The 13606-nt window shown below is 38.8% G+C and overlaps 1 protein-coding gene across 5 annotated transcripts in view; it reads left to right on the forward strand.

Moving 5' to 3' along the window:
- The window catches only part of RAMP3 (receptor activity modifying protein 3), a 96612-nt gene extending 83895 nt beyond the window's left edge, over positions 1–12717 (forward strand). For 4 of the 5 annotated variants that reach the window (XM_075083789.1, XM_075083790.1, XM_075083787.1 and 1 more), the window contains one exon: positions 11533–12717. In XM_075083789.1, the coding sequence (XP_074939890.1) occupies positions 11533–11788 (256 nt within the window). In that variant the 3' untranslated portion in view covers positions 11789–12717. The remainder of the gene's footprint in view (positions 1–11532) is intronic. The other variant, XM_075083791.1, reaches the window with a different exon arrangement.
- Positions 12718–13606: the final 889 nt, after the last annotated feature.

Consider the following 13606-nt stretch of genomic DNA (forward strand, 5'->3'; position numbering starts at 1 on the left):
ATTGGTTGCATGTTTCTCCATTACTGACAGTGGCATATTTGAGTGTAATTCTTGACTAGCTTGTTTTTTTTTGTGATGCCTTTTTTTTTTTGCTACACAGATCAGGTGTGGGATTCCTCTGTCTAATGTACTAGTTGTCCTGTACAACTGGTCAGTGGAAACTTAAGGAGAGTGTCTTAAAAGAGATCATATACAATGCCCTACAATTATTCCAGTGTCTCTACTGACTATAAAGGCAGCCTAGTTTCTAAGCATGCAGAAGTTTGTTTTAAAATCTAACCTGAAAAGAAATAGTGGAAATGCACCTTCAGATGGTGTTATTAGCTTCTCAGGGCTCTCCTCTCCTTCATGCTTGGCCTTTGAAGGAAGATATACGCTACAAAATACTAATGGTTTTCTTAATGAGACTGAAGGGAGAGGCAAACATGATGGGGAAGAAAACATACCAGATCTTAATCTGGTTTTGCCTTTGCTTTGACATATTGTGAAATAATCTGAACTGGATAGAGAAAAAGCAGATGAAGCAGCAGAGACTGTGCATCTGTGATTTTCAGCACTGGAAAGTATTTACTAGAAATCCAAAGATGGTCTGATCATTTGGGTCTGAACCTTATGAAATATTTCGTTTCCTCAAAAACCATGTTATGTCACAGGTTTGGAAGTACTTAGTGCTTTTACAAAATTTAGCATTCAGACCCATTCTGCTTCAAAGTAATACTCTAATACGAATTAATTAGGCTGATTTTTGGGGGAAGTGTGTTTTTGCTTTGTTTTTCTTAAAAAAGAATCACTGCTGAACAGTATTGAATTGTTCAGTATAATGCCCTTGTATCAAGATAACTGTCCTCACTTAGGATGTTTAATGCAATTAAATTCTCTGAGCCACTGAGCTATCTTGTGCTTGTGTACAATGTCTCCTCTCGGCATGCTGTTAAGTTGTATTTTTTTTCTCTACTGCCTGCTTGCAAGGAAATACCTGTTTGTGCATGGGAAGTCCACAGCCACCTGTTATGGCATTTCCACTGGGAGGTAAAGAGCAATGCTGAGCAGGAAATAAGTGATAAATGTAAGAATTTATTTGTGATTGGGTTGGTGGTATCTGAGGGGGCAACGTCACCAGCCAATTTGTAATCTTGACATAACTGAAGTTTTCTACACACAGATAGTACTTTGTGCAGTCAGAATATTCCAGGATGGAAAACAACTATTTTATAACAATAAGAACTCAGAATTTAACCTTCATGGACATTGTTCAGGGTCCTTCAATTTTATTACCTCTGACTCTGCTTACTTGAAGATATCAAGGAACATGTCAAGCCTCCTTTCCCTTGGTTGTTAGATGCATTTACATTCAGCTTTGTTTTTCTTGAAAGAAGCTGGAGGGGCTATAGAAATATTGGAATAAAGCAGCTCAGTAATCTTGTGCAAATGTTGCTATGGCATTCCTTACACTTCCAGTGATATTGCTTTGAGTATAATTGGGATAGGACTTGATCAACAAGAGCATTTACCATTTGTCTATATGATGTGGGTCTTGCTATTCTTCATTTCCAAGTAGTGCTGAAAACACAACTCACTGCAGAAGCATGAAAATATTTTGTGATGTTCACTGTTGGCTACAGTTCTGCAAATGAGATCCCCATTCTTGAAATGAGAGCAAACAAGTTTTCTCATACATGTGAATTACTGCTTTTGGAGTTGAGTAGGGACCTGTGCTTTGAGTTTCAGAAGAAAAGGAGTCTTGTGGTGGACATGTCCAAACAAGGGCTCCAGCACCAGCTACCGTATAATGTCAGCTTAACTGTGTTCCTTTAAAAACAGATAGATTGGAAATGATACCGGTCCATTCCACAGGAGAATGGAGATGGGCAAAGCTGTCTCCAAAAACGAGGTACATGAACTCATTTGGAGGTGCATGTGCATAAGGCTAAACTGTTTCTAATAGGCTGGCTAATTGAAAGTTCAGTCGTTTGCCACTTTATGGTACTGAAGGTAGGAGTTTTTTGACAACTTTATGTAGGCTGTTTACAGGGAGGCTTTTTACTGCCATTCCCACTAGAACACCACCTCCTTTATATGGGTCTGGAACTGATAATTTAAATAGCAATAAAACATTACTGTTGATGAATTCCATTCTAGGTCTGTGGTTTAGCAGTAATTTTGTATTTCTTGTTGCTGAATTTGAGGGTTAGGATTTTTCAGTGTGTTCAGTGATTTGGCTGGAGGAGGAATTCTGTTCTTGCGGAACACTACATTTCATTAGACCTAAGTTTAGCAGAACATTGCAGCAGTTTAGCAGTGACCATTCCCACATTGGTTTGCCAGTAAAGCAGTTAATGTCCATGCTTATCTAGATTTTCATCTACATTTTGAAACAGATTAATAATAGTAGGATTAATATGTTTGGTTTAATAGTAGGATTAATTCTTAAAGGGTTAGGGGCTAGTTCATTGCTGCAGAGTTTGATGGAATGGAGCACTTCTTTTTTTTTTCAAATTGGCAGGAGTTTTGCTGGGGACTGCAATGTTAGGAAAGGTGTCTTTGTGGGTTTGTATGCATTTATTTTGCTGTTGAGACTTAGTTATTCAGGAGAGTTGACTCTAACCAGGACCTCAGACAAACTGCAAACTCTGCTGCTGCTCATGCGGCTTTCTGTCTTTTAAGCTGCTCCTGTGCATCATTTTGCTTACTTTAAAGCTAGCAGCACAGTGTGTCTTTCCAAAAGCAAAGTTTGCTTCTGCATTGTGGGGAAAAAAACCCCAAAACAATAGCACCTGGAGAGAGCAGAAGACAGTATCAGCTGTAACAGCCACCACAACAGTATTTCGTATAATCTTAGGACAAACAGGCTTGCAGAACAGGTCTTGTGAGAAGCCTGACATATTTTGAAAGTACAGAAGAACCTAGCTACCCATGAGCAAGTACAAAACCTCTTTTCATCCGTCAAGGACCATGTTCCCTTTTTGCAGTATCTGGCAAGGTGATGAATGGTCACAGATAAGTTGGTGGTGGCAAGATTCTGTAGGTGTCAGCAAGCCTCGTGGACAAGTATTGCCAGGAGCAAAAATTTGCCTCTCACTAGGGAGTAAACTATTAGCAGGTGCCCATGCATTTAAGATTGGAATCAGTGCCCTGAGTTTATTCTGAAAGATCTGCTTCTTTGGGGTGCATAAATGCTATTGGTCTCTTAACAACATTCCCATTTCTATGTATCCAAGGAACACTGAGATTTCTTTTTGTGTGGCTGAGGTGAACTCAAACATCTGGTCTATTGTTAAATGGAATTATTTACTTCCTGACTTATTCTCTTCTGCTATGAAACGTGCATTTTCCCAGACATCAGAGTTCTTTGACGAGGTCATTGTTTTAATGAGGAACTGTGGAAGGGAGAAACAGCAGGTGTGAAAATCAAGTTTAAAGTAGTCACAAAAGTATCGTGAATTCTTAAATCTGTTTTACCTCCTCACCTTTATGGAATTATTTGCAGCACATCTCACAAGTATGATTTCAAGTTGTCAGGATACGCAAGTCTATTTAACATAAACTTCTTTTAGTGATCTTTGCAGGATCTGTGCAGAACTTAAAATTGGCAAGCCATTTTTTGAATGTAGACAGGGGTTTGATCTTTGAGTGAAAAATACAAACTCGATGCATTTGCAGGGGAATGAAGTGAGATGAAAGCAAGATGTAATGAGTCCCACCTCCATTTTGTATCTGATTTCTGGTATTGTGGTGGTTCACTTGCTGTGCAATGCTCCAGAAGCTTTCTCTTCTGATAGCATGCTATTAGGGCTTCGTTGAAGCATGTGGGGGGCCCCTCTGGCCTGTGTGCTGAGCTTTGCTCTTTGCGGAAACAAAGGGAGAGAGGAGGTGGAGAACTATGCAGAATTAGTTTGTAACTGAGTTCCTCTTAACCTAGGAACTGTGTTACAATCTTCAGTAACATAAATGAAACTGGAATTTATATCAAAGCTTGCATGAACTCTGGGAGCAGAGCCTCTTGTGTGTGGTCAGGACTGAGGTACAGGGTGTCTTTTATACTTTGAATTAAATATGGTTGTTCATATATTCCTTATTTGCAAATGAGCAGCTCAGGTCTCAGTCACTCATGGATCTCTTTCAGGCTGTTGCAATTTTGTGTATGTTCTGAGATGATTGCTCAGGTGTAACTTTGTGCTTTGTTTTCTGTCCCTGAGTTCAGTGTGGACAGCATTTTCCTTTCCTGTTTATGTTAGGCGCAGAGGAAAGAGCAGAAAGAAGTTCAGGGCATCCTTCCATTCCTCTCTGTCAGGTTCTGGCAGACCTCATGCTCTATTGTCCAAGTAATCCCCAAACACTGAGCTTTTCTGGAGCTCCACTTTCTCTGAAAAAGCAGGCCTCTTTCTGGCCTGGTTTCCTAAGGAATTAAGTCATATGTAGGCATGCTCTATGTGTGTTAGTGTGTGCAGCTCAAACAGTGGAGATTTCACAAAGAGAGGGTGGTTTTTCAGTACACCAGTTGAAGGATAAGAATCAGAGTCCTCATAAGCAGTGTGGGTTGTGTCTTGGGCCTGGGCCTGAGCACAAGGGATCATGCTCTATTCCTGGTTCTGCCATGCACTACTTTGCTGCGGGCAATTGTGATTCCAGATTATGATTGAGTCTTCTCATCTAGGAAACAATGAGGATGTTTGCTTCCTTTGCAAATTAATGAATGAAAGGTATGAGATGACACATAGGCAATAACACCTAATTTTTTTGCCTATATCCATTAGTAGAAAAATACAAGCCACTAAAATGTTTGCGTATAGAAATTAGTGTCTGAAATATCAGTCTTGCACACTTTTTTGTTTTACCATCCCTTATTTAGAAATCAGTTGTTTTATTTTAGCTAGCATTTTATAACTGCTCTCTGACTTTGAAACCAAAACTATACAGTTATCCATGCTGGTTTTATTTGTTTATTAATTTTTCACTGGTGTCTGGTCTGTCACTGTCACTGCAGGGATACTTACACATGTGAGTTTTTGACTACAGATGTTGTGAAGTAATATGGAAAATATGCCACATTTGTCTGGCTCTTTTATAGCAGAAACTGTAAAGGGAAGGCTTTATTTTCTTTGTTTAACCTGCTACCTACAGTTTGAGCAGCACAGCAAACGGGATTGAGAATAAGAAACAGATACAGCTACTGTGGGCTTCATTTTAATGCTTACAAGGCAATCAATCAAAGAATCCAGGGATTGTTGTTATATACTTGGGAAGTTTTTGGGCATCTAAACTGGGTGCCAACTATTTTTATGTGACACATATGGTCCCTATTAATGTAGTTATCAGAGACCATATTGTCTTTTATTACACAGTATTTTTATGAGGTTGGACAATGGTACTTTAGCCTCACTTTACAGAGGGACAAATAAGGAACAGAGATGTCTAACTGATAAGCACATGCAGATTGGGTTGGCGACACCTCTTCTTCATGAGCATCTGCATGACAAACCACCACAGTTCCTTGTGATGCTCCAGTGTTGTGTTGTACGTGATGGTCTGGAAACCGGTTCATGAAGTGTGCATAATGTGGTGCTGGAGGAGGAGGAATACAGCAGCATGTAGAAACCTTGTCATCTGTGCCAAGTTAAACTGCCCTTGCTTTTTGGTTATATGACCTGAATTCTGAAGTACTTTTGGAGCGATTGTAGCTGAAATTACAAATAACACGCATGATTTCAAGGGCTTTTAGTGACTATCTTTAGGGATTTCTCTAGTTTTAAAACTCTGTCTCTATACAATTGCCATAGATCTCATAAGGGCTCGTCCCTCATGATCCACATTACACGGTTAAGCTCTGCTCATGAAATAAAATTAAGCACAAAATATTAAACAAACAAATACATCCCAAACAATGCTTCACACAAGACAGAAGAGAGAGGAAAAGTGAGAAAATACATCAGAATTACTGTTATCTTCATTAGCTGTAATATCATAGTTTTTTAAAATGAAAGGTACAATATAGTAAAAAGGTACATTTTTAATTAAACCTCTTTCTCCTCCACGTACAGTCTCATTCTCTTTCCAAGTACCATTTTTTGGTTAAGCTTTCTTCTCAAGGTTGGGAATTGGAGGTGTCTTTTTTAGCTCATAGCACTAAAGTCTGTTTTGAAATTACTCTGCTTTCTTTCACCTTTCAGTGAAATGGCCCTTCTTTCCCCCTTGCCATTCTGTCTGTTTTCCATCAAATGTCAGGGTTACTACAGTAGCTGCTGGTGTTGGACCAGGGCAGAAAGCAGGCATCAGACTTCCTAAAATAGTCCTGAATCCTCAGTCCTGGTTGCACTGTTACATGTTCAGCTCATTCTGAATTGAGGTAGCGGGGTTGCTGCTGCAAAACTGGGGACATCTATTTACCAAGGAACTTGTTAACATGCAACTTTGCTATGTCTCAGGACCTTACTCAGAAATGAGCTGCAGTTGTAACTGTGGTATCTATCAGCTGCTCTATCATCAAAGCTGTAATTCAAGTCAACTTTAGAAACTGAGCAGTGATCATTTAAAAGCAGTGGGTCACAGATGACCCTGTTATTACAATAAAGAAATGTACAGTTTTAAGCCAGAAATGCAAAGTGTCCAATGTCTATATTAATTAACATAGCAACTTAGTATCCGTTGTGTCAAACTGGTGAAAGGATTTGCTCAACTTGGCAACTCCCAGAAGAATTCATGTTCAGCACTAAAATAGCCCATTGCTACTTCATTGCTCCTCTGAAAGTTAGCTCAGGAAGGATTTCTTTGGAGAAGTTCAGCCTTCTTCATTTTAGTCTTTGTCCCTGATGAGTTCATGGTTAAGTAATGTATTTTGCCATAATTTGTTGTTGATGCAATAGCATAGTAAATAATGGTTTAGACAAACTATATAAAAGCCATATCTCTTGAGCCAGATCACTGCATAGAGCAGAGTGAAGCTGCAGTGTTGCAATTGTCTTCAAGGAGCAAAATAAACTCTTATCTGGAGGATACAGTACATGAATGAACCTTTGCAATCCAGACATTTGCGGAGCAGCTCAGCATTTCAATTGTAGGATGCCACCTCCATGTGCTGCTCTTGCGTCCTGAATTTTCTTGTGCCCTCTGCAGTGCGTTCTCTGTGTCTCTCTCTCTTGGCTGGAGAGGTGGGAATTCGTGAGGTGGCTGACAGCAGTGCAGACTCTTCATTGTATTAAGTACATCTTTTTCCCCACAAAATCACTGATGGCAATGGCTACTTAGGAGGTGTGGTGCATATCAGAAGTTGGATACATACACTCAAGTTTTTGTGGGATTAGGATTTGCCTTCACTTCACTCTTGATTTTTGTCTCATTCAAGGAGTTTTGGGACTGGGTCCTGTAGACATGGTGTAGTGATGGCTTCAGAGAGTACTTCCACTCTGAACTGGTGTTCCCCCAAAATGGGCTCAGTTTACAACTAATTAGTCATTAAAATATAGCTCAGGAGTGGTGGAAGGCAAAGCCCACTTGTTAGTAGAAGCTTCTGGCTTGGTAAAATTCCAGTGCTACTAAATTTTTCATCTTTTTAACATAGTACCTGATGTCAGGCTACATTTCCCTCCTTGTTCTATGTTTGCTTAATGTAGTAGTTTCTGTTGCTCATTGGAGATGGATATTAGGTATATAAACTACTGCGTACATCTACAGTTGCTCTTTAGATTTACATTTTCTTGCTGTATCTTTAGGAAATTAACAACAATGTAGTAATAGTTGTGCCTTTTAGGGTTTTCAGTTAGGTTAATTCAAAAGGGTGGAGGTCTGTAATTATCTCAAAGGACACCAGAATGTATTTATTATTTTCAACCCAAGTGAGTAAATCTGTCACAATGCCCATTATTTAGTGGCATGAAAGTAAACTATACCTTATAATGTCATTAAGCTAGTAAAGATTTTTTTGCCTTTCCCCCCCACCCCCACATTCATTTCCTTCTTTACGTTTTGTAATGCGTTATTTTCTTCTGGCTGAACTCTATATTGGAGATGTGCAACAGCAGATCTGATCTGATTAGGGAGGTAGAAATATGTTGATTGTTATTATGTGTTTTATTGGAAACAAAGTACGGGAGAAAAAGTGTTCATGCTCTCAATACGAAATATTGTTCCAGAATATAGAAAATTGTATTTCAAGACAAATGTGTTACAGCTCAGAGATTGCTCCAAAGAGGAATTAAGTTTTTTAATGTTCTCTGAAAGTGAGTATTTTCAATAATATGCAGTATGACCAAGTAGGTAGTTCCTTAATAAAACTTACAATAATTCTCCTGAGCATATCAGGGGAAAGCATATCTTTATAGGAATTTTGGTGCTCAGGCTATGGTTAGTTTCTGTTTTTCAGTACTGGCCTACTGAACTGAGTTGAAACTCACAGATACATTCTTTTTTCAGCCCACTGATCACAAAGCTTGTGACCTGGCTCTCAGTGTATATACCTTTTCTGAGTATTAACTAAGGTCCTCGAGACTAGCCTGAAAGAGATGAAAATGTGACTCAGCGCAGAGAATAATAACCTTCCCATAGCTCCTTATAGTCTGAGAGGTGAAGGAGCTTGTGCTACTGTACTGCTCTCCAATTACTTGTTCTGTGAATAAGTAGAAAACGTCATTTCTCATTTTTTCCTTTCACCAAGTGTGTAATTTTTATGCATTTGTGTTGAAGTACTTCCAGTCAGAGGCCACTGCGTCTCTGTGATTACACATTTTATTACACAGAATGAAAAGGTTTTCTACTGTAGCCTTTACCATTTCAATAAAGAGAATTACATAAGGCATAAGAGAATTAAACATAGAAGAATCAAATTGGAATTAAATATCTATTAACCCCTACCTCCCTCTTAAAAAAGCCCAAGATCTTGCAAACCAATTGATCAACTACAAAACGTTCATGCCATAGTAATGAGGATTCAGTTGCTCTATTCTGAGGCTGCTGTTACACAGTACTATGCAGAAGATTTCTTTTTAATATGAACTTCCTGTTGCAGTGCATAAACTCTAAATTACTAACTAAATTACGTAAGTATTTAATTGACTTGAGCTTTGCTGGCAGACATGTAATTCTCAAACAGTTGAGGTCTTATCTACATTCCCACAATTGTGTGGAAAAAAAATTATAGTACAGGTAGCTTTTTTTTTTTTTTTTTTTTTTCAAAAAAGAGAGGGTTTAAGGGAAAATTGTAAGGTATTCTAACTATTAAGATAACATTTTAATTCTATTTTGGCTCTTAAGGATTCAGTCTTTCGAATACAATATTTTATTTGAACTCTAGGAATTAATTCCCTAATTATTTTATCTGGCCTTTTGGCTTATTTAACCAGATTTTTCTAGCTATGTTGTAATTGAAATACAAAATCAGTGGGAAATGTTTTTGTTGACACCATTTAACATTTATGAAAAAAATCTACAGAATTCTTGGAAGAACAGTGAACTTTCTATAGGATTTTACACCCAGGACAAAACCAAAAAAGACAGTTTTTATATCGTGAAATCTTTCAGTTTAGGGTACTTTTATATGAAGTCTGCTCAGGTCACCAGAATTTGTCGTTGGTGTTGTTATTCTGCATGAACAGATGGGCAAATTGAGGATGCTCTGGCAGCGGGGAGCTGAAGCAGCCATTAATGGGACAAGCTTGCTCACCAGAGATTTGCCCAGAGCAGGCTGGAGCACAGCCTGACGCTCTCTGGAGCCCTGCCTGGCATCTGTACTAGACAGAGCACTGACCTGTCTGGGCAACTGAATGCTAGCTCTGCCATCTGCAGTGTGGTCTCTCAAACCCTGTAGGCATGCCTTTAGATGTGTTATTCTTCTGGTCCTCTTGGACTGACTGTCCCATATTCAGCTAGACATTGTCAGCTTCTAATTTAGTCCAAGGACATAAAGATGGATGCTACCAGGTTGCATGGAAGAATGACACTATTAAAATAACAATCAGCTAATATTTGTGTTTTATTTTTAGCTTACTTCCTGTTGTTTCCCTGCAGCTGCTGATGTTGTCACAAAAATTTCTTTTCCAGTTGCTTTGCTTAAAACATACATACATCGTGCATATATGCGTCTGAGTGCCAGAACTTCTGGGTATGGACTTGTCGGATTGTCCAGTGTATTTGCTTATGAATAAAGCAGCATCAGCTCTAACTCCCTGAGAATAAGAACTGTGAGGAGGTTGCAAATGGACCTTTCTGTGAGGCTTTTTCTTCTGTGAACACAGTCCTGAGAACATAGATGCTCTGCAGTCTGTATTCTCAGCCTATGTGCTTGTGGCACAGGCAGGCAGACATTTCCCCTGATAGGCAATAGACAGTGGACTTCAGTCTTGACCCAAACACTGAATGTCTCTCCTCCACTACTTCACAATAAAGGATTGAGTCAGCGTTAGGCCCCTCAGGTACTTAATGTCAGAACGAGTCATACATCAGGAGTTGCCGTATTTATACATACTGAAAGGGAGGGTAGGGCCTTCAGATAATAGTGCAGGATGCTATCCCTTGAGGTGTCATGTGGTTTCTTGTGCTCTCCTTTCTATTTTTAATTTCCCTTTGAAGTGAGTGTATTGAGTCATGCAGGACTGAAAGAAATACTGAAAAATGCAACAGACAATAATTCAGCTTCCTTATTTCTTGCCCTATTCAAGTACTGACCAGACACTCTTCTTCTTCTTAACTTTCAATCCCCAAATTCCATTCACTTCCTGAATTTCTTTGGCTTATGATAACAACACAAAACCTATCAGATTACTCATTTAGGCTTATTGTTTCTTTTTTTTTTTCCTTAGGGTAGCCAATTCTCATAAATATAAATTATCCCTGGACAAGTAAGTTTCAGGACATGCTGGATTGAAATCAAGTGTTAGGCATTACAAGGGGTTCCCAGTCTTTCATGAACATTGCGAACATGTGTAATTAGGAGTGATTTTTTTTTTCCTGCTGGGCATTTGCTGGAGTTGGGAAAAAGAAAAAGGTTGTCAAAAACTAACTTTCTGAGTGTTTGTTTTCCCATTATCTTCTTACTGCCTGAGGGTACAACAGAACTGAAATTGCTAGACAGTAATGCATGTTGTGGCTCAGTCCCAGTGTCACATCATCATTTTTTCCACAATATCATGTCCAGATGAGGCATGAATTATTCATATTTGCTCAAAATGTCCTGTTCTTGGCACATTTGTGTGTATGTTTTTTAAAGGTGCTGTAGATGTCTGTAGTGAGGGCATTCCAGTTCTACTTAAGCGGCATTAGAAGGTCCTGGCTGTTCACCCCAAAGACCGGGTTTTGACCACTGTCCATCCGGGATCTCAGGATTTCACATGAAATCTCTCAGTTGTATGAGCGTGTGTGAGTCAGTTCTCCTGTCTCACTGTGTAGTATTTGATACCCACAGCTTCCATTAAAGGTCCTTCAGCAAAGTATCTACTTGATAGACCTGCTTTTATAGATTCTGTATGGCACCCTATGTAGCTTTCTCTAAGTGTCATATGCGTATGTGTTCTATTTAAATTTCTTTTCATTTTCTTATTATCCTAGGTACTATGACAACTTTACCCAGTGCACAGAACGTGAAGCCAACAGTGCGAGTTGCTTTTGGCCAAACCCCCTCGCAGAGGGCTTTATCACTGGCATTCATAAACAATTCTTTTCAAACTGTACTTCAGAAAAGGTTCACTGGGAAGATCCACCGGATGAAATTCTCATAACTCTGATCTTGACCCCAGTCATGTTGACATGTGCCATGATAACACTGGTAGTATGGTGCAGCAAGAGAAGTGATATCCTGGTGTAAATTGTTCCTCTGGGCTTTCTTTTTCTCCATTTCCTTCTTCCAGAAACACTAAGAAAGGAGGACGAAGAGAGAAATTTGACATAAAGATTTCAGATCTGCTGAAATGGAACCTGTGAGATACCGAGACAGAGACAAGGCACCTGTGAACAAAGAGCTGCCTGCTGCTGCTGTCGAAAGTCACAGCTTCTGAGCTTGGCCATTGGTGTTGCTGGTGCAAAGCTCTCTACTTCCATCGGGCCTCATCAACATGGAATTCACAGGCAGTGCCCAGAAACAGGAGAGTCCCCAGACAAATGGACCCCTTAGCTGCGGGAGGGGTAAAATTACTTTCCCATGGGTAAAGCTGGTTGGTAAGCTAGGTTTTGCAAAACTGTAAGTGTACATACGCATGGTGTAACATTGACTGCAGGGAAGATATCTCTTGAGTTTTTGTGCAGGACACTTGAGGTTTTCATCTGTGAACCTTGTGACCTGGATAGAAAGTCAATGGCAAAGGAGCTGCACATGGATGTAAACAAGTTGCATCTTTTCCTGGAGGCTAGTCAAAAACATCATTATCAAGAACTGGAAGTATTGTCCTGGCAAACAAACATTTGTGTGTCCAGTGAGTATCCACATGGAGAAATTATCATGCCATGTTATAAAATAGTTTATAAAATTACTTTTAGCTTGGCTATTTGGAATTATATGGCTTACAAACAACCTCTGGGAAGATACACAGGTCTTATTTTACAGAACTGGAAAATGAGAGGAAAATTGTTGATTATAAATATACTAAGGAGTAATGAAGAAACTTTCATATGCCAGTCTCTTTTTCATCTTTTATAATTATTATTCTTGATGACTCGTGTTCACTGTATACTCCCTGCTCTCACTTCAGTTTGTGCAAGTGATATCCTACAAATAAATATAAAGGTGTCATGTTGATTCAGATGCCTTTCAGAGTGAAACTTTGTACATAATTCTTCATCCAGTGAAGAGTGTGGGAACGCAAGTATGAACAACAAAACTTGGAACAGACATAGGAGGAAAGAGAAAAAATTCTATTCAGAAATCTTATTCTATGAAGCTATTCCGGTGTAACAGTCTAGATAAAGATCATATGCCTGAAATAAAACAACTTCTATGTTTGTGTTGTAAACCTTTCTTTTCTGTCACTTCACAAAATTCCTTTCCGTCAAATGCTCTTCTATTACAAGTGAGCAATATCTGTTACAAGTGACTCTTCATTTTTCCATACCTTAAGCACACAAAATAAGGGTTGAATGGCCAAGTAATGGTGTTTCATATCTCTGGTAGTTGGGTTTTCTCCTTTAAGATTCTGACCCAGTGTTTGAGATTTAGGTCTGTGTGTATAAGAAGCATTTCCAGGCTTGAATCAAATTAGGAGTGCCCCCTTTACTGGAATTGATAATATGTCAATAGACAAAGAACACCCTTAGCTCTACTGATTTGTTTTTACATTCTTTCACAAGGGTTGAAGGCACTGGTTTGTTTTTCATTACCCTAATGTTAGAATGATTCTTTTTCTAAGGTGTTTTCTGTGTGTTTTTCCAAATATACTTTTTCATTCTCTAGATGCAAGCAAAAAATTGCTCTTTGGAAAAGAAGAATGACATATGTACTAAGGATTTTGGTTTAGCTTTCTACTTAACAACTATTTTCTGCATTAAAATATTTTGGTCCACCAAAATTATTGGTGAAGTAAAAATCCAACCCATTCATTTAATCCAAAAGATTGTTTGGTTAAGCATTTTGTGTAGCCAAACCCAAATAATTTTATTTTCTGCATAGAGTTTCATCTTCATCTGCATTTTA

This window comes from Phalacrocorax aristotelis, chromosome 2, assembly GCF_949628215.1.
Source record: "Phalacrocorax aristotelis chromosome 2, bGulAri2.1, whole genome shotgun sequence".
NCBI lineage: Eukaryota > Metazoa > Chordata > Aves > Suliformes > Phalacrocoracidae > Phalacrocorax > Phalacrocorax aristotelis.